This window comes from Sinocyclocheilus grahami, unplaced genomic scaffold (assembly GCF_001515645.1).
Source record: "Sinocyclocheilus grahami isolate Dianchi unplaced genomic scaffold, SAMN03320097.WGS_v1.1 scaffold209.1, whole genome shotgun sequence".
Classification (NCBI taxonomy): Eukaryota; Metazoa; Chordata; class Actinopteri; order Cypriniformes; family Cyprinidae; genus Sinocyclocheilus; species Sinocyclocheilus grahami.
Genome location: NW_015505388.1, coordinates 2,048,371 through 2,068,387, shown reverse-complemented (window position 1 = coordinate 2,068,387; position 20,017 = coordinate 2,048,371). Strand labels below are relative to the sequence as shown.

Sequence of the window (20,017 nt, the reverse complement as noted above, 5' to 3'; positions counted from 1 at the left end):
GCAGACCGATCGGCGGCTGACTTGAAGCAGTGCATGCCGGTTAGAAATTTAGTCCGATTTGAGCCGACGCCACGTCACTGTCACGTGTGGCATCAAAGTACCGCGAGAGCGTTTCGAGAGCAGCCGGCTGACTCAGCCGCAGTGTGATGAGGACACAGCTGTTTCACCATTGGCCAAATTCACCACATGACAACAATGACCTGCGTTTCTAACATCTTCAAATCCAATACTGCTCATAAATCTGTGTTTTTAGAACAGTAAAAGCTTGTTTACTGTAGTCGCAATGTTATATTGAGTCACGTTTATCATGAAAGCATATATACCCCCACTTTATTAGTATTTAAATAGTATATATTTACGTTGAACTTTATTCTTGAACAGATGGCGCTGTATTAAGCAGTATATAAAAAGTGTTTCTGTTGCTCATGAAAACGTTTCTGAAATGTCTGTTATTTGACAAATATTGCATTTAATTCACTTCATCTGTGATAGAATATGCAAACACCGCGTGAGCGTCACTAACGGGAGCAGAAATGTCCGGATTGATGGCTCCGTTTTCAATTCCGCCCCCGACTGCAAGCGGCTACTCTCATTGATCGCCGTCTGTAGCCGTGCTTCAAGTCGAACGCACCTAATGACATTATCAGGAAGGATTGAGAATAGGCTTACCTGATTGGATGAAAGGCACACGTTTGTATGTTGGCGCTCGTCACGTGGCCAGGTAACAAAGCCTACTAATGGCGCTTTTCCACTGCGTGGTACGACTCGGCTTGGCACGGTTCGGTTCGGCTCGGCACGGTTTGCGTTTCCACTGCAGTTCAGTACCGCTTTAGAGTGGGCTGGATTATTCACATGTCGTTATAGTTGCGCCGCCTCTACTACCACGACTCCTAAAAAAAACTTTTTCATTCCGCGTCGCCCCATCAAGCTCTCGCTGGATCCGCTCCTCTGCTATCAACGAGAGGAACGTCTGTTCTTCCACAACAGACAACAAAACTTTTTGGTTGTTAAAAAAAAGGTGCGCTCGTTCAAAACAGTTGCGTTCGATCCTTCGCTGGCTGTGCTGATTTAAATCTAGCGGTTCTTTTGTGTTTGTGTCGCAAGTTCAGTGACGCAGGTAGTGACGATTCTCTCCGGCCAATTCGTGATCATCAGAGTTTACACGTCACGTTTTGGTAGCGGTACGGTTCACTTGGAACCCCAACCGAAGTGGTACTAAAAAAGTACCAGGTACCAGGTCCTGTACCCAGTGGAAACCCACCCCCAAAAGTGAACCGTACCATGCAGTGCAAAAGCGCCATACGAGAGATGGTCCTCACTGCAGAACACAAGACCTAGGGGGCGTGGTTGGTTCCAGATCCATCTCCTCCCACCTTACATATACATAAACCTACCCGTCTCCACCCCGATCCCTTAACCCACCCATCTCTACCCCTAAACCTACCATCTCCACCCCTTTAGATGTGGATCCAGCCCCGCCCCCTGGATCTTTGTTCTGCAGCCAGGGGCTACTGTACGAAGAGAAGGTCTGGCTTATGAATATTAACAGAGTTTTTTGATTGGACGCTCTTACCGGTAAGTTCAGTAAAGACTAATTATTATTCATGAGGAGGACTTCGCCATAGTACAATTCTTTAGCAATCACATGACTTGGTGCAACTCGTGTTTGTGTTTTGTCATTTTCTGGCTTTTGTTCCATTACTCTATCCCAGGGCTGTCCAAACTCGGTCCTGGAGGGCCGGTGTCCTGCAGAGTTTAGCTCCAATCCTAAGCAAACACACCTGATCCAGCTAATCACGCTCTTACTAGGCATAGAAACTTCCAGTCAGGTGTGTTGAGGCAAGTTGGAGCTAAACTCTGCAGGACACCGGCCCTTCAGGACCGAGTTTGGACAGCCCTGCTCTATCCATATCACTTACAGCTAATAGTATTTATGTGAAGCATTTGTACACTTTGTATTCTCTAGTTTATGTATAGGTAATTATTTATATATAGTATATTTACAGTCAAACTCTCTCAGTAGGTTAGCTGTGTTTAGGTTTATACTAGTGATGCAAAGTCTGATTCATTTCTGCGAACCAGTTCTTTTGGACATATTGAACCGATTCAAAAAGCAGATTCATCGGTTCCTGACGTCATCTATGCGTCTCTATGCATTTCTTTTCTAACAACTCAGTGCCATGTTGTATCAATTAAAAATTCAAATAAGTCATTTGTGTCAACACATATTGAAACATTCAAAAAATAAAGTTATTTGTGTGAAAGCATATTGCTGATTATTGCCATATAATTCACTCAAGTTAATGGTATGTGTTTGTGGTCACAGTTTAATTCGCAGATCCTTATGTCAGATACGACTGACTGACCAATATTGACTAGCCTACAACTTGGATAAGATTCCTAAAAGTTTCACAGCTACAGCACACATTACAGACATTGATGCACAAACGCGGATATGTTCTACATGTCTACAGTATAAAGAATGAATAAACCAGTCTTATAAACTCCTTGATTTCGCTTAAACAACTTTAAAGGTCCCGTATTTTACACCTTTCTGGAGTTTTATTTTAGGTTTTGATGTCCTTAAGAATATATATTTGCGGTATAAGTACCAAAAACCATCTCAGTATATTTTTACAGCTCCTTTCTCAGGAGCTCTCCTGAGAACAGGTAGATTTTGGCCTGTCTAATTAATCTTCATGAGCCTCTCTTCTGTTTGGCCTGTTGTGTTCTGAGTGACACACGGCCAGGCCGACCACAGGTAACTAGGGTCAGCCGACGTCACGTCACAGCACTAGCCGGAGGCAGCAAAACAAAGGGGAAACTGGAGGCGGCCCATTCAAACCAGCGCAGATTCGGCTACAATAAGGAGCTTAAAATATCATCTTGTTGGGTGCCAGAATCGGCGTAATACAGCCTCAAATTAGAAATTTGATCGCATATCTGCTGCCACTGCCAGACAAAATGGACAGATCATCCATCCTTTGAGTGAGAGTGCAACGATACAGGTCGGCCATTCTGGGTTTGTGGTTAAAGTTAACCTTTTCGACATGTTTCCGCAATGTTGTCTGGGGGTTTGGCAAAAGGAGAGTGGGACGGTGGGCAGTGCTCGGGGTAACGACTGAAGGCGGTGACTGTAGTTCTGACATCAACTTTTTACGGAAGTCACAACGGTTCGTGAAAAATCACAGCTACTTTATGCAGGCTGTGTGAATTTTACTGTGGACTGACTGTTTTGACATTTATATGGTAGTTACATTGCACCTAGACCTCAGTTATTATGAAAAAAGCCAGGAAATATCAGTTTTGACAATATGGGACCTTTAAATATAATATGCATGCACAATAAACTAATGTAAAATTTATTTACATCACTCGACAGAAAGGTTTTTGCAGGTTTTTTAAAAATGTAAATTAATAACAGTCATAATAAGCATATTTCCAGTACGCGCCTCAGGCTCTGGGGGTTTGGCAAAAGGAGAGTGGGACGGTGGGCAGTGCTCGGGGTAACGACTGAAGGCGGTGACTGTAGTTCTGACATCAACTTTTTACGGAAGTCACAACGGTTCGTGAAAAATCACAGCTACTTTATGCAGGCTGTGTGAATTTTACTGTGGACTGACTGTTTTGACATTTATATGGTAGTTACATTGCACCTAGACCTCAGTTATTATGAAAAAAGCCAGGAAATATCAGTTTTGACAATATGGGACCTTTAAATATAATATGCATGCACAATAAACTAATGTAAAATTTATTTACATCACTCGACAGAAAGGTTTTTGCAGGTTTTTTAAAAATGTAAATTAATAACAGTCATAATAAGCATATTTCCAGTACGCGCCTCAGGCTTGCACAGTATCGTCAACTCACTCATCAGAATCTTCGGTAATCCTCGGCAAATTTCGCCATGGTTCATTCGGTTCTTCTTGAGTCCTCGGTAATCTTCGGCAAACTTCGACAGTTAGTTGAACCGGTTCAATCAGTTCTTTTTGAGTTGGACGTGCTACTTCGGCTGTGTGTCCTGCGTCATCAACCCGGAACTAAAGTTCGATTCAGTTCGATTTGTGAACCCGCTCGACCGGTTACTTCCTGCGAACCGGCTCAAAAGAACGATTTGTTCAAGAACCAAACATCACTAGTTTATACTGTTTTACTTCATTGTTGTATGTCTGTATTTATGTAGCACCGTGTGCTGCACGACATTTCGTTCCACTGTATCTCCCCACATGTAGCGGAATGACAATAAAGCGAAACTTGACTTGAATAGTAAAGTGCTAGTCCTGTTTCTGAAATGAGTGGATAATAAATAATAAATGCTGTAGTGATTGGTTATCACTTTCTCACTGACTTGCCTACAAAGACCAGGGGCCTGTACCATGAAGTCGGATTAGTTTAGTTTGCACCAATCCTGGGTTTTAGGTACCATGAAAGTGGCTTGGCTTTTAGTGGTGTTCATTGCCATAGTAACTTACACTCCACAGCTAACCTGCTCCAGGGCAGGTTATGTTCTGGGTAAGAGATCTCAAACTGAAATTAGACCAAAGTGACACATGTCTGTCTGGCACAGAAAAGTCACTCCACCAGTTTTTCTTCCTCCAAATTAAAGGTCACTCTATAGAGTAAAAATACAATTTACCAACAAAATTGTCTCGCTTTAATGATAATTACTTTTTATTTTATATGATTTATATAATTACTATATGATTTATATTATTAATCTATTACACACAAGCAATTTTTGTTTAACAATTATTATAAAGCATTTATTTTAAATGAATATTAATATATATACTGATCATATGTAATCTAAATAGGCTGTAGAATCAATAGATAATGCTTAAAAAAAGACAACATGTGACCTTACATGTTCGAGTCTCTATCGCTATATATTATCAACTATATAAACTAACTTCACTTGTTACTGCACTGATAGAGCAAGATCATTTCTTTTATTTTATTTGTCCTCCTCTTTCATGGACAAGTACTTTCTTTAGTATGAATGTGTTTAAATTCCTCATATTCTTCAATCTCTTGTAAACCTTTAGTAAAAGAGTTTTGAATCTTGCTGGGTCTCTCGCAAGAAGTGAATCACACTTGCTCTGTGTTGCAAGGCATGTGATTGGCTCTTTACCACTGATGTCACACATTCATGTGCACATTCAATCAGCATCATGGTACCAACAAAGCCGGATTGGACTGCTTTGGTTTTGTCAACTCGAAACTAATCCTGTAATTCTGAATTTGTTAAACTACCTATTTTTTTATTTAGACATTACTGAGACATTATTTATTTACACACTATGTAGAGACTGAGAGAACCAACCCAATGTTTATTTAGTATTCAAATAAAATCAAACATATATTATTGTATTTGGAATTTGTTTAGATTGTCCCTCAGGGGCAGTGACATGGCTGCCGAAGACAAGGCTTCCTCCTCGTCCTCTGCGATGGACTGGAGCTCCGAGCAGCCACTCTCACCCACCAGTCCCTCCCATCTAACGCACTTCAAACCCCTGACCCCCGAGCAGGACGAGCCACCCCTGCGCTCCGCCTACAGCTCCTTTGTCAGTCTGTTCCGCTTCAGCAAAGGTAAAACATAATTTTTTTTCACGCCATTATGCCTTAATCAACATCTGCACCTGCATTTCCTTTTTCTTTTTCTTTTTTTAAATCATGAGGTTGGTTTCAAAGGTTCACTGTTTGTTTTCTGCCATCAAAACAATCCTGCCATTCTGCCATCTGATTCATGGATTTCATCCTCCATTAAACTGCTTTATTCAATTTTTTATTTGGAAATTGAATGCATAGTACTCTGTATTCCTGTTTGACTGTTTGGTTGCACATTTAAAGCATAATAATTCTTAGCATTTTAATAACTTGAATTTGGTTTCTGTAAAAAAAGTACAAGGTTATATATATGTGACCCTGGGCCACAAAACCAGTCTAAAGTGTAAATTTTTCAAAATTGAGATTTATACATCAAGCTGAATAACTATATAAACTAACTTCACTTGTTACTGCACTGATAGAGCAAGATCATTTCTTTTATTTTATTTGTCCTCCTCTTTCATGGACAAGTACTTTCTTTAGTATGAATGTGTTTAAATTCCTCATATTCTTCAATCTCTTGTAAACCTTTAGTAAAAGAGTTTTGAATCTTGCTGGGTCTCTCGCAAGAAGTGAATCACACTTGCTCTGTGTTGCAAGGCATGTGATTGGCTCTTTACCACTGATGTCACACATTCATGTGCACATTCAATCAGCATCATGGTACCAACAAAGCCGGATTGGACTGCTTTGGTTTTGTCAACTCGAAACTAATCCTGTAATTCTGAATTTGTTAAACTACCTATTTTTTTATTTAGACATTACTGAGACATTATTTATTTACACACTATGTAGAGACTGAGAGAACCAACCCAATGTTTATTTAGTATTCAAATAAAATCAAACATATATTATTGTATTTGGAATTTGTTTAGATTGTCCCTCAGGGGCAGTGACATGGCTGCCGAAGACAAGGCTTCCTCCTCGTCCTCTGCGATGGACTGGAGCTCCGAGCAGCCACTCTCACCCACCAGTCCCTCCCATCTAACGCACTTCAAACCCCTGACCCCCGAGCAGGACGAGCCACCCCTGCGCTCCGCCTACAGCTCCTTTGTCAGTCTGTTCCGCTTCAGCAAAGGTAAAACATAATTTTTTTTCACGCCATTATGCCTTAATCAACATCTGCACCTGCATTTCCTTTTTCTTTTTCTTTTTTTAAATCATGAGGTTGGTTTCAAAGGTTCACTGTTTGTTTTCTGCCATCAAAACAATCCTGCCATTCTGCCATCTGATTCATGGATTTCATCCTCCATTAAACTGCTTTATTCAATTTTTTATTTGGAAATTGAATGCATAGTACTCTGTATTCCTGTTTGACTGTTTGGTTGCACATTTAAAGCATAATAATTCTTAGCATTTTAATAACTTGAATTTGGTTTCTGCAAAAAAAGTACAAGGTTATATATATGTGACCCTGGGCCACAAAACCAGTCTAAAGTGTAAATTTTTCAAAATTGAGATTTATACATCAAGCTGAATAAATAAGCAATCCTCCATTAAACTGCTTTATTCAATTTTTTATTTGGAAATTGAATGCATAGTACTCTGTATTCCTGTTTGACTGTTTGGTTGCACATTTAAAGCATAATAATTCTTAGCATTTTAATAACTTGAATTTGGTTTCTGTAAAAAAAGTACAAGGTTATATATATGTGACCCTGGGCCACAAAACCAGTCTAAAGTGTAGATTTTTCAAAATTGAGATTTATACATCAAGCTGAATAAATAAGCTTTCCATTGATATACAGTTTGTTAGAATAGGACAATATTTGGTCGAGATACAACTATTTGATAATGTGGAATCTGAGGGTGCAAAAAAATAAAAAAATATTGAGAAAATTGCCTTTAAAGTTATCCAAATTAAGTTCTTAGCAGTGCTTATTACTAATCAAAAATGAAGTTTTGATATATTTACAGTAGGAAATTTACAAAATATCTTCATGGAACATGATCTTTACTTAATATCCTAATGATTTTTGGCATAAAAGAAAAATTGATCATTTTGACCCATTCAATGTATTGTTGGCTATTGCTACAAATATACCCGTGCAACTTAAGACTGGTTTTGTGGTCCAGGGTCACATATAGTAGTCATTCTGGTTTTAGAGAATGTGCTCTACTGTAAATTCCAGAAAGGCAATAGAGGGAATCGAATTGAACAGTCAGTGGAGGGAAAAACCTCATGTGACATTGCTCAAAATATTCTGAGGACACAGTGCCTATTCTGTGTGCTCTCATGTGGACTTTTTTTTTTTTTATTCCTTCCTGTGTATAATATTAACAGAACATTCCTGCTGGAAGCGTTGCAGTACAAGAGTGAAAGTGGACCCATTAATATGAAATTATAAGACAGAGCTTTGAGGAATAATATTGAGGCACACCCTGTCCAGTTAGCACATAAGAGTTTTACTCAGAACTGTTCATAGGGCTAAAAGGAATAGATGATCTCTATTAAAGTAATAGTTCACTCTACATTAAGGGGTAAACAACTTACTGTGAGGAAATTATGTGCCCTAAGAACACTTTAGAGAAGTAAAACTCCTACTGCATGTGCACTTAATTACAAAAAGGAAGATAATCTAGTAGATTTAACAAAAGTTCAACATTTGCATTTGTGTAGGACATTTGATGATTTTGTTTAGGTAATATATTTAAGCAAGTCAGTGAAGCTGAAGAAATACTCTGACATACTACAACAAGAGAAGTGTCAGGAATTCAAATTTAATTTCTTTGAATATTATTCTTGATGTATTGATTTACAGTTAATCAGTGTGATAGTCCGTAAAATTTTAAATTCAAAGTACATTTATAGTGATCAACTCTAATTTCTCCCTTTCATTCCTTTTAGAAAAAACAGGTGCAAACATTGCACCAGCAAAAAAGCTTGCTAAACTTGGTAAGTCTAGATTTTGTACGGAAATGCAAGTATAGCAAAAATTAATAATTGGGGGGAAAAAATGATTTCAGGAAAAGAGGATTAAAAGAAGAAATGTCAACACAATGCAAATTCTTTCTTTAAATCAGCCAATCACCACAAAATTAGAAATCTTCTACCTTCTGACCGAGCTGTGTTTGTTGGTTTCAATTGTTCAGAGGAAGGACGGCCTCCTTCAGTGATGGAGAAAAGTCAGTCAGCTTCATCATCACCGCAGGGGCCACGCCACAACTGGGCAAGTCCCTCCCATTCTATACATGGCTCCGAAACCCACAGGAAACATTCAGAACTTCTCAGAAGAACATCCACTGCTTCAGGTACAAAGGCACAAGATTACAAATACATGTGCAGTTTTACACATTTGTCTTTTTTCAGCTGTCCACAATTATTGTCCAGGTTTTTACATTTTGTTACATTGCACCTTTTGTTTTTGTAGTGAAATATGACCCAGACATGTTCAGTAGTCCTAGTCTTCTATAGTAGAGAATATAAAAATCATTCGTTTTTCTGTAGACAAAACCATTGTTCAGAATTCCTCGTAAACATGCTCTTTTTAGAGATAGAAAGACCAATCCTATCAGAGGTCTCTTTGATTGATGACTAGTCACTGCAGCCTGGTTCTAACAGGGTTTATCATTGAAGATAACAGTGATTCAAAGGCTAGACTCTGCCCTCATATGATTCATTCCACTCTCAGGAGGGCCACCGGACATTTACTATGAGGGAAAATTCAGGCAACGGTTCAAGAAGTCCATTAAACAGTTTTTGTTTGACTGTAAACTTGGAAAACTACATTCTGGAGTTATAACTATAATTCGAGTGGTAAACAAGTATTGTGAACCATCACTTTTTATTCGGAAGTTGCAAGATGATTAGAAGCTGAATATTTTGTGAGTGCTGAACGATTTTGATGATAAAATATTACATGTGCAGAAATCTTTTAGGCTAAAGTTGTTGTATGTTCCTTTTTGTTCACAGTGGACTGGGAAGGTGAGGATTCTTTATTTTATTTCATATGTACGAAGTCAGTTTCATATAGACCTAAAATCTGCTTCAATTCATCAACACTGAAAAAAGAAACTGCAAAAATAAAATATTTTCTTTATCAGTATTTTGTATTGTTTCTTGAGAAACAAATATACTAAGACTTGTTTTAAGAGAATATATCTTAAATTTTAGTAGGTTAGTTTTTCTTAACACACTGCCAAATAGATTTATCTGATTTATTTTTATTTTTTAAACATAACCACCGCCCCCAAATAAACAACTGGCAAATTTGTTTAAGTCCAGGTGAACTTGTATCTCTGAAAACATGTCTTTGACTCTTATTCTTAGGTGTATTTATATTGTTTTAAGGATGTTTAGATATGCTTACTGGAAAAACATACAGAAATACTGATTAAGAAAAGGAATTTTGCAGCGTATAGTTTTAAATTAACCACATTTGTTGCATGTGAAAGGATGCGTCAAACGGTGTGAGCTGAACATTTTGGTTATGAGCTTTAGTTGTTAGTCTGAGTAATTTCACATGCTTCTATTCATTCGTAGTCTACTCATGCAAATCATAATCCCACAAAAATTCCCGAAAATCCTCGCTGACATAAGCAATCATTGACAGGATCAAGAGTACTGGTGGATATTTGACTGCAGGCTTTGGTTTTGAATGAGCATGTGTGTCATGCATTTCACCTGTATGTTGTACTTTAGAGTAGATTTAACCTGTTGTTTTGTACTTGACTGTTGCTTTTTTGTTTCTTTGCATTCATAGAGGGTCGACGGAAATCAGAAGCACCTCTGGGCAGCCACGATCCCCGAACAGCTGTCCAGCTGCGCACAGCCCTCAAGAGACTCAAGGAGATCATGGAAGGGAAAAGTCAGGTATTGATTTCCAGGGAACTAGCTGAGAAAATCTCCACAGATTAAATTTGTTTCTGTATTTTTAAGACTTTTTAAGATATATGAACGACATTGGAAAAAGAAAAAAAAATCCCATGTTCAAGCATTTTTTGCATTCTATACAGATGCCTCTAAGCTTATAGACAAAAGAGCCTATCCACATTCTCCAGAATTCACTACAGAGTACAAACGTTTTTGTATTGCAGGTGGATGTAAGTGATATTAATTGTGTTTTTATGTTCCAGGACAGTGATCTGAAACAGTACTGGATGCCGGACAGCCAGTGTAAAGAGTGCTATGACTGCAACGAGAAATTCACAACCTTTCGACGCCGTCACCATTGTCGACTCTGCGGTCAAATCTTCTGCAGCCGATGCTGCAACCAGGAAATTCCTGGCAAGTTCATGGGCTATACGGGTGAGTGTTATTGTGGTGTTCGCTGTGGGGAGCGAGGGTCTCATTCTGACCGCTGGCTTGTGGACGTAGCCCCTTTGAAGAGGCTTTCGACAAGAAGATGAGCAGCTATGTCAAATTAAGAGTAAGACTACCCTTTAGCATGCTGCGTGTGCTTGCGGTGGTTTGACCTTTTTTGGGTTTTGATTTCAATGGGTTGTAGAGTGACTTTTGAACTTTGTGGACTAACTGTTTGATTTTGAAAAAGGTAAGAATTTGTGTTTGTGCACTTTGACCTTTTAGGAGGAATCGGTATCTACCTAAAAAGCAACATTATTTCCTCAATATATTTTTTGCAGATATTTTATGCTGTAAACTCATCTGAACTATTCTGATCGTGACATTCAGTCAGACTACATTCTCTGAGAAACTTACTCTGGTTATTCTTATATTCATGTTGGTTTTGGACAACACATATTTAGCTATAGTCAGAGTACACTAGTTCAGCGGTCCTATTCTAGGAGGAAAATCATAAAAAAATTCAGATAATTATTTTTTATTTGTTAAAAATGCATTTTTATGGCTGTTGAAAGTCTGTAAGAAATTAATTAATTCATATTTAAGCAAATTAACATTTGAAATAATTGTCTTTTAAATGTAATGCTTTTAAACAGATTTACTACATTTTAATTGTGTGTTCTTATTTCATTCTTTCTATTGACAGCTTTAGTTGTTAACAGAAATAAATAAAAGCAAATCTGTGTTGTATTTAAAAGATTGGTTGAAAAATACACCGCTTTTTCATCAGAACTGAAATGGCAAATCTTGGTTGTCTAATTACTCTAATCTTGTCTCTTTTGGCTTTTCCCCAATACTGCAGGTGATTTACGAGCTTGTACGTACTGTCGTAAGATAGCATTGAGCTATGCTCACTCAGCTGACTCAAGCTCCATCGGAGAAGATCTCAGCGCCCTGTCAGATTCGCCCTGCTCCGTGTGTGTTCTGGAGCCCACCGAACCACGCACACCTGTGGGGGGCCGCAAATCCAGCCGGAACATCTTCCTGGAAGAGGACCTGGCCTGGCAAAGGTGAGAAAACAGAGAGAATCAGAAAAGGGGCGGGGCATAAGGACATATCACTATCTATTCCAATGGTTCCTGCTCACTTTACCTTATCCCTCTGGTGTTTCTCTGCTCTGTTTTAACTCTGCTTTCTTACCATAATCATTGCTCTTGCTGTTTATCTCTTTCACTTGAGGATTGTAGAAGGATTGGCTCTCCCAGGTCCATCTAGTCAAGTAGCTACCTGATGATTTATGATTTTTCTTCTGTTCCTCATAGAAAGCATAGAAACAAATTTGTACTTAACAAATAACATGGGATGTCCAAGGAAAAGTGTACAATTTAGATGCTGTTTCTTTTATGTTTATTTCCATTAAAAAAAACAAGTTTGGTGACCACTGGGTTAATGCATAAAAAGTAATGTTACAATGCAAAAAAACTCACTGTCCTAAAAAGTTCAATTTTCTTTATGCAAAATGTAATGTCTTTTTTATTTTTGGAGTAAAATATGACCTAGACATGTTTTCTTGGGATTCATCTTGCTAGCATCGTGGACTGGCAGGCAGTATTTCGACAGGGTGGACACATATATTGCTATTTAGTCAAATATTGTAGCATATATTGTACTGTAGTCAGTATTACTCTTTTATGAATCATTATTGCCACCAAGCTTTTTAATCTGACAGTAAATCATTCCAATTCATTTTTGCATTCAGGAGGGAATTTCCCCCAAATTATGAAAAACATTCACAGGACTATTGTGATGCAAATGAACTTCAACTCTCTCTGCTCACCTATTTCCAATCAGCTGGCTCCTGCTCATGTGTTGTTGTGAGTTTGTCTCAATGCTCATCTTTTCTCCTTTCTCTCTCTATGCATAGAAAAAATTCCATTGGGATGAGGAAGAAGTGAGTTTTAGTGTTACTTTTGTTTTGCATGACCTCCTAGTGAAGACATGCTGCTGCACTTAAGTGTGACTCTGTTTCATGCATAGCTTGAGTGTCATTTATGTATGTAGTATTTCAAAGGGAAATGGTTAAGCTGTTGCTGAGGTTTATTTGTGTGTGTGTGTGTAATTACTCTAGTCATCAGGAATCTCAGAACAGTGGTCTCAGTTCCAGACTTACAGCAGTCCAGGAGGATATGGGCAAGTCACCAGCCAGAAAGAGGTGTTTATTGTGTATTTTGGTCAAAGATTTTCTTGTTCCAGTGCTTATTTTTTATGGACTGTAAATACAATATTTTCCATTTATTTCATGTGTTAAGGTCAGCTAGTGTGACCAACCTGTCCTTGGACCGTTCTGGCTCTTCCATGGTTCCTGCCTACGAGAGTTCAGTTAGCCCACAGAACAGCCGGGCCCTATCTAAGACTGACCACAGCGAAGAGGAGAGAAAGATCCTCCTGGTACAACCTGTCTTTCACAGGTTCCTCCTCAACTTTTCTCATTTTCAAGTTGGTAATTATAACAGCTGATTATCTTGTAGGATTCTTCTCAACTTAAAGATCTATGGAAGAAGATTTGCCACAACAATACTGGAATGGAGTTCCAGGACCATCGGTACTGGCTGCGTACTTACCCCAACTGCATTGTGGGTAAAGAGTTGGTCAACTGGCTCTTACGAAATGGCACTATTTCAACTAGGTAAGAACCAATAAAACTGGTTTTGAGAGGTTTTTTTGGTTCATTACAACTTCAAGCATGGTCAGATGCTTAATTGTATGCAGTTATGGTGTTTTATTTCCTTTCCGTTCTTCCGACACAGGGCTCAGGCCATAGCTATTGGACAGGCTTTGGTAGATGGCCGCTGGTTTGACTGCGTTACCCATCATGATCAGATCTTCCGTGATGAGTATGCCCTATATCGCCCCCTCCAGGTGAGAAGAAATATTCTGTAGCAGGTTTATGTTTGGACAGTTGTTTAAAGGGGTCATATGATGCGATTTCAAGTTTTCCTTTCTCTTTGGAGTGTTACAAGCTGATTGTGCTTAGATAAGATCCCTGAAGTTGCAAAGACTAAAGTCTCAAAACCAAAGAGATATTCTTTATCAAAGTTAAGACTCTGCCACGCCCCCCTAAAACGGCTCGTTCTAACATGCCCCCACATATAAGCTCGCGATTATGGTAAGGGGCGTTATATTTCCGATGAGTGCTTGCGGTGTTCGGCCAATTACAATGCACTGGATCAGCTGGCCAATCAGAGCAGACTGCGCTTGTCGGAAAGGAGGTACTTTGTTGAAAACGACGTGTTTGAGAGAGGCGGGGCGTAGAGGACCTGCAATAATGTACAGTATTTTAAAAAATAATGTGTTTTTTGAACATTAAAGCATGTCAACATATTCTGTTACACCAAATACACAAAATAATGATCTTTAAAAAAGCATCATATGACCCCTTTAACCCTTGTGCGTCCTTTGGGACATTTTTGTATTTTTGGATCATTTTGGCTGCGTTAAAGGGGTAGTTCACCCAAAAATTAAAATTCTGTCATCATTTACTCTCCCACAAGTTTTTCCAAACCTGTATGAGACAAGAAAAGAAGATATTCTGAAGAATGTTGGTAACCAAACAGTTGACGGTAGCCAATGACTTCCATAGCATTTTTTCCAACATTTCCAGAAAATAGTTACACTTAAGACTAGGGCTGAACGATTTTGGAAAATAATCTAATTGCGATTATTTTTACCAATATTGCGATTGCGATTTAATATGCGATTTATTTTTTAAGATCTTTATCTTCTGTATTATTCAACAAAGACAAGCAATAAATCATTGAAGGGGTGGGAATCTTTAGGCACCTCACGATTCGATTCCGACTCTGGGAGTCGCTGCCAAATTCCAAAACTATATATTTTTTTCTTATTGTTTAGTCTTATTAATACAACTGTTTTTTATTTAATTCCATATTTAATTATAAGTACTTTTTAAAAATAAATTACACATTAAACAATTTAATTAAAACAATTGCATGTTAATAATTTTAAATAAACTAATATAAGACAGGGCTTAGATTAAGCCAGGATTAGGCCTTAGTTTAATTAGGACATCTAAGTATCTTAACCGTGCCTTAGAAAAAAAACATTACTGGTGTGTATCTTGAGTCAAAACAATGGCACTGATATATTTTAAGACATGTCAGTGCAAGTTGCTCTCAGTTAAGACAGCTCAAACATTTATTTTAGCCTGGCTTACAAGCAATAAACAAACAGTGCTTTCAGTATTTAAGAGTATCTGAACATTTTCCTTTCAAGTGCTGTTTGTGATTTTTCTCTTTCTCAGCTTTACTGTTGTTGATTATTATGATGAAATCATAGAGCATTCACACTAATGCACAGATCTCTTTTGAAATATAAGATGTGGTTTGTCCTGTCTGTTTGATCCTTTAAGACATAACTGACTGTGTTTACATGCATTTCAAAATGCTTTTATGACGCGAAATTAAAGTATATTTAACCACTTAAAAGGAGTCGCGCACAGCCGCATGACCGAGCACTCTTCACAAAGCACGCGTCAGCATTTGAAATGGACATAACGACATAACTGAGGAGGTGTTCGTAGAGCATTTGTAAGGAAAATACCGGCGGGAGAGACGACACACAGCAAGCATCAGCAACGCACGCGTTTCTCACTGCACATTCTGTTCAGTGAAGTGTCCGAGTGTCCTTGTAATTTTTCCGAACTTTATTAAAGATTATTGTGTGGATAGTTCGAGTGGTGTGTGTGTGTGATAGAGAGAGAGAGAGCAATTGGAAGCAAGCGGGATGAGTTTCTAAAGCACATGCAGCGCCATCGCACATCTGTGGTTAAAAACTAAGCTCAGAATCGATCCAGAATCTTTTCTCCCATCTCTATTGTATAGTATGACCAACACAATATTAGATAGATTAAACAAAGTGCGCTTTTCTGTAGGCCAGGCATATGCGTAGTGTGCCAAGTTGATGCTTCCTCTGCAGACTGCTTTACTCTCGCGTGTCACGTGACGAGAGTGTAATCGCAGCCTTTGCGGTTAAAAAAATCGCGTTTTGTCATATCGCGATATTATCGCAAATGCGATTTAATCGTTCAGCCCTACTTAAGACCTTAACCCTTAATCGGTCCCTGGGGTCCAGCTGACCCCATTTGAATTTTCCTTTATTTTTTAAAAGTGTTCCCTTCATTCCATGGGCATGAAATTCTGTGACTTTTACTAAATAATCTATCTAAACACACAAAAAAAGGTGTGTAAAAAAAAAACACCGTTAAAGGTCCTTGGGGTCAGATTGACCCCACATTGAAAATTAATGGGAAAATGTAAAAAAAAAAAAATTTCTTCATTTCATTTGTCAAAATAAAGAAATAAATCCAGTATAAATCTGAAAATTCCTACATTTAAATAAAGGTCTGGTCCTAGACCATAAACACAAAATGGAACAAACTTTCTATCTCATACACACACAAACACATACATGTGTGTGACTGCAACAGAGAGTATTTTTATAGAAATTGGCAAATAAAAGCAACAAAACTGGCATAAATCTGAAAAATTTCCATATATAAATGAAGGACTAATACTAGAGCACAAAGGCAACATGGAACAAGCATGTTCACTCTCTCTCTCTCTCTCACACTCTCACACACACACACACACACACACGCAGGTGTCTGGGGATTTTTTAGATTTTGGCAAATACAATCAGACATAAATGCTGTCTGGGTCCTGCACTGAGCTCATTCTGTGGCAGCACCATGGCCAAAAGGTACAGTCTTGAGGAGACCCTGGATTTCATACTGGATCAAAGTGACAGTGAAGAAGGCCCAGAGAACATTGAACCAGATAGTCCTGAGGATTTTACTACTGACACAGAAGATGAAACTGAGTTTGAACAGGATTACCAGGAATCTGAAGAGGAGGATTATGCAGTGTTTATTAATTGTGATAAATAATTTTCTGAAATAAATAGTATGTGATTACAGTCATGTCTTTTAGTGGTGACTTGTAACATTTCTGCAAATGTATGTATAATAATTTGCAAAAGCAAACAATTCAAAATAACAACAACTTTTAGTACAACAACTAAAATAAATATAAAAATACAGACTTTTTAATGTATTTTAGAATGTTTAAATATATATTCACAAAATATATATCATAAAGTTGTGAGGAGAAGTTGAAACATGAAGAAAAATGGACTTGAAACTGAACTGAAAATGAATGAGTCCCTATGGACCTCATACGGACTTCTTTAAAGGGGTCATATGATGCGATTTCATTTTTTCCTTTCTCTTTGGACTGTTACAAGCTCTTGGTGCATAAAGAAGATCTGTAAATTTGCAAAGACTAAAGTCTCAAATCCAAAGAGATATTCTTTATAAAAGTTAAGAGTTAACCACACCTACCTAAAACGGCTTGTTCGAACACGCCCCCACATATCTACCTCACTATGTGGGAAGATTTGCATAATGCCTCTATCCCTAACACATGGGCCAATATCCAGAAACCTTTTATATTTAATTTAGGTCCTAATTTAAGGGATTTTTTCATTAAAAAATTATTTTTTATAAGCCAATTTATGGCATAGTTGAGTATTTGTGCAGTAAATAGGTAAAAAACTACCAAATATCCACAAAAACACAGCATAAATATATAGCTGAGAAGTAAATAAAAAAAATTATATATAGTTTGTCTTATAAAAAAATTTATATTTCCTTATGCAATCACTGTAAAAGTCTATCTGACCCCAAGGGACTTTAACGTTGCTCAAATCAAGGGACGATTAAAGGTTAAGAACATAGTTGCTCCCAGTGAAACTCATTAAAGCAATGAAAAAAGGCCAATTATGTAATTATGTAATTGTAACAAGTGGGTGTATTGGTATGGATGTCAGTGTGGTTTGTATGTGTGTACTGAGAAATGTGTGTGTGTGTGTTTGAATGATGATTAAAAATCATGTTTGACATATCCAAGACATGTAATAGTCCAGAAAAAAATCTGCTTATAATTTACTAAGCATTAACTGTTTTTTAAAGGGCTAAAATCCTGAAATTGAATGAATTTTTTGTAGTTACAATCAGGACTGATGTTGGTAAAATATCTGATAAAAATAATATGTAATATGTTCATGACCATATTTTTTGACATTTTTGTGTAACTTTTTTTAAATTGATCCAATCCAATACTCATTTTAAATTGAAATCACATGACTCTTGTAATAATGTAGCTTGACATTGTATGCTAACTGAAAACACAATTTTTGTAATTCAGATTTGGCTTGTGTATTGTGCACTTTACAAAAAAACGAATTGGTTTGATTTTATCTGTCATCATATTAGTAATGTGTTTGTTGAATTTCAGAGCACAGAGTTCTCAGAAACCCCTTCTCCAGACAGCGACAGTGTGAATTCCCTTGAGGGACACTCCGAACCGTCATGGTTTAAAGACATCAAGTTTGACGACAGTGACACTGAGCAGCTAGCTGATGAAAATGAATATGTCACACCGAGTAAGTATCCCATGAATGTTAACATCCTATAGCAGTCAGTATGTCTTTGCCTCACCAACTTGCTGGCCCCCTCTCACAATTTTCCAGATTCGGCCAGCCCCAGCAAAAGAACATCTGTCAGCAGTTTCCACTCTGCAGTGGACAGTGACTCCGCTGCCTCCATCAACATAAACGTGGAGCAGGACAATGTCAATTTTCACATCAAGAAGCAAGCCAAGTACCCACATGTGCCTCCTTACCCAGCCGAGCAAAAAAGTATGGAGCCCCATGACCCGTTCACCCCAGAAACCGACATCCATGCACCAAGTGAGGAGAGGCGGAGAGGCCCATTGGCCATCCTGGTTTGCCTCTGTCTGCTTCAAAAGCAGCACTAACTCACTGGTTCTGTTTCAAACCCTAGTCAGCTGCATCACTATATACTGTCTACATAGGCAGCTACCTTGTAAGGCTACAGCTTAACTGCAAAGAAATCTCAATGACGACTTATTAAAGCTGCAGCAACTTAACATTCAAAGTCAAAGAGTGGGTTTAAAACGCTGACAAAAACTAAAATTGCTGTGTCTTACAATTTAAGTTTATTATGAACAATTTAATTGCCCCTTAGTAGGTAAAAAGAAAGAAAGAAAGAAAGAAAAGAAAATGCACAACATGACCTCTTTAATAAGCACAAAAATAAAATGTATTTATTATTAATTAATTTGAATTGTTTTTAAATAAATTCTAACTCAGATTTTTTTTTTGAAATCCCCACAGATTTCCATAATGCATTCTGGGATTGCTTTACGCTCAAAGAATACATGAGCCACTGCCTTAGACTGAAGCTAAAATGAGGAATCTTATGAGACCGCATAATTTTACTGCCTTGTGTTTGTAGCAGGCTTTACATCAGGTGCATGGTTGTGATGTGTGTAAATCCTATCTACTGTAGGTAGGCAGCTCACTGGGGTTTGGAGCAAAACCGATGTCTTGCTGATCTGAGACTTACCATTCAATACTAGTCCGACCCTCCAAACTATAATTAACAACTGAAGTAACAGCCCTAACTATAGCATATTGTCCAGCATGAATGAGTTTTTCCTTCTAAGTCTCACATGATGTCCCTTCCCAGTACAACATTTCATATTAGTACATTTCCAGTTTGTCATACTACCTCAAAAGCATGACATGCCGCTACGTCATGCGTGCCTCACAGTAACCAAGCAGTAACACTGACTTCCACTTCCTCAAAATTACTGTTGAAGCGAATTCATTGTACTAGACTGGTTTTATGGCAACATTTACTCTAATTAACATTTACTTTAATTATATGTTAAATCTACATAATTCAGTGTCCTCCGATGTCTACACATGACTGTTCTGTCTCACATGCACTCTCTCTGTCAGTGGAAGTCCTGCTCTCTGAAGATGGAGGTCAGCATATATCCATCAGTGATGCCTTTATAAAAGGTAATTGTTTCTCGCATCCTTTACTGTAGTTTGTTACAATACTTCCATTCAGAAGTTCTGAATCACTAAGACATGTATGGTTTTGAAGTTTGAATCTTCAAGTTTAATTTGAAGTTTTAAATCAATCTGAAACTGGTGAGTAAAAGCAAAAGGATAGAATGGTCAAAAGAACCTAAAGATGGTAACCGATTATAGAAG

At 37.9% G+C, this 20,017-nt stretch overlaps 1 protein-coding gene and 1 long non-coding RNA gene across 11 annotated transcripts in view; one reads left to right on the top strand and one right to left on the bottom strand.

Moving 5' to 3' along the window:
• pikfyve (phosphoinositide kinase, FYVE finger containing) overlaps positions 1 to 20,017 on the top strand; it is a 30,112-nt gene that overhangs the window by 781 nt on the left and 9,314 nt on the right. Inside the window, exons 2-16 of one of the 10 annotated variants that reach the window (XM_016286438.1) lie at positions 5,390 to 5,592; positions 8,459 to 8,506; positions 8,704 to 8,862; positions 9,524 to 9,535; positions 10,314 to 10,423; positions 10,687 to 10,837; positions 11,715 to 11,922; positions 12,777 to 12,803; positions 12,981 to 13,064; positions 13,162 to 13,300; positions 13,381 to 13,538; positions 13,660 to 13,771; positions 18,226 to 18,373; positions 18,461 to 18,679; positions 19,757 to 19,819. In XM_016286438.1, the coding sequence (XP_016141924.1) occupies positions 5,412 to 5,592; positions 8,459 to 8,506; positions 8,704 to 8,862; positions 9,524 to 9,535; positions 10,314 to 10,423; positions 10,687 to 10,837; positions 11,715 to 11,922; positions 12,777 to 12,803; positions 12,981 to 13,064; positions 13,162 to 13,300; positions 13,381 to 13,538; positions 13,660 to 13,771; positions 18,226 to 18,373; positions 18,461 to 18,679; positions 19,757 to 19,819 (1,819 nt within the window). In that variant the 5' untranslated portion in view covers positions 5,390 to 5,411. Of the gene's footprint in view, positions 1 to 5,389; positions 5,593 to 6,489; positions 6,689 to 8,458; positions 8,507 to 8,703; positions 8,863 to 9,523; positions 9,536 to 10,313; positions 10,424 to 10,686; positions 10,859 to 11,714; positions 11,923 to 12,776; positions 12,804 to 12,980; positions 13,065 to 13,161; positions 13,301 to 13,380; positions 13,539 to 13,659; positions 13,772 to 18,225; positions 18,374 to 18,460; positions 18,680 to 19,756; positions 19,820 to 20,017 lie in introns of those variants that run through there. The other 9 variants (XM_016286440.1, XM_016286435.1, XM_016286436.1 and 6 more) reach the window with 9 other exon arrangements.
• LOC107595856 (uncharacterized) lies at positions 7,532 to 16,077 on the bottom strand. Its single transcript, XR_001610309.1, has 3 exons — positions 15,974 to 16,077; positions 10,703 to 10,706; positions 7,532 to 7,546 (listed from the first exon to the last, which is right to left on the bottom strand). It is a non-coding gene; the product is annotated as an uncharacterized lncRNA (long non-coding RNA).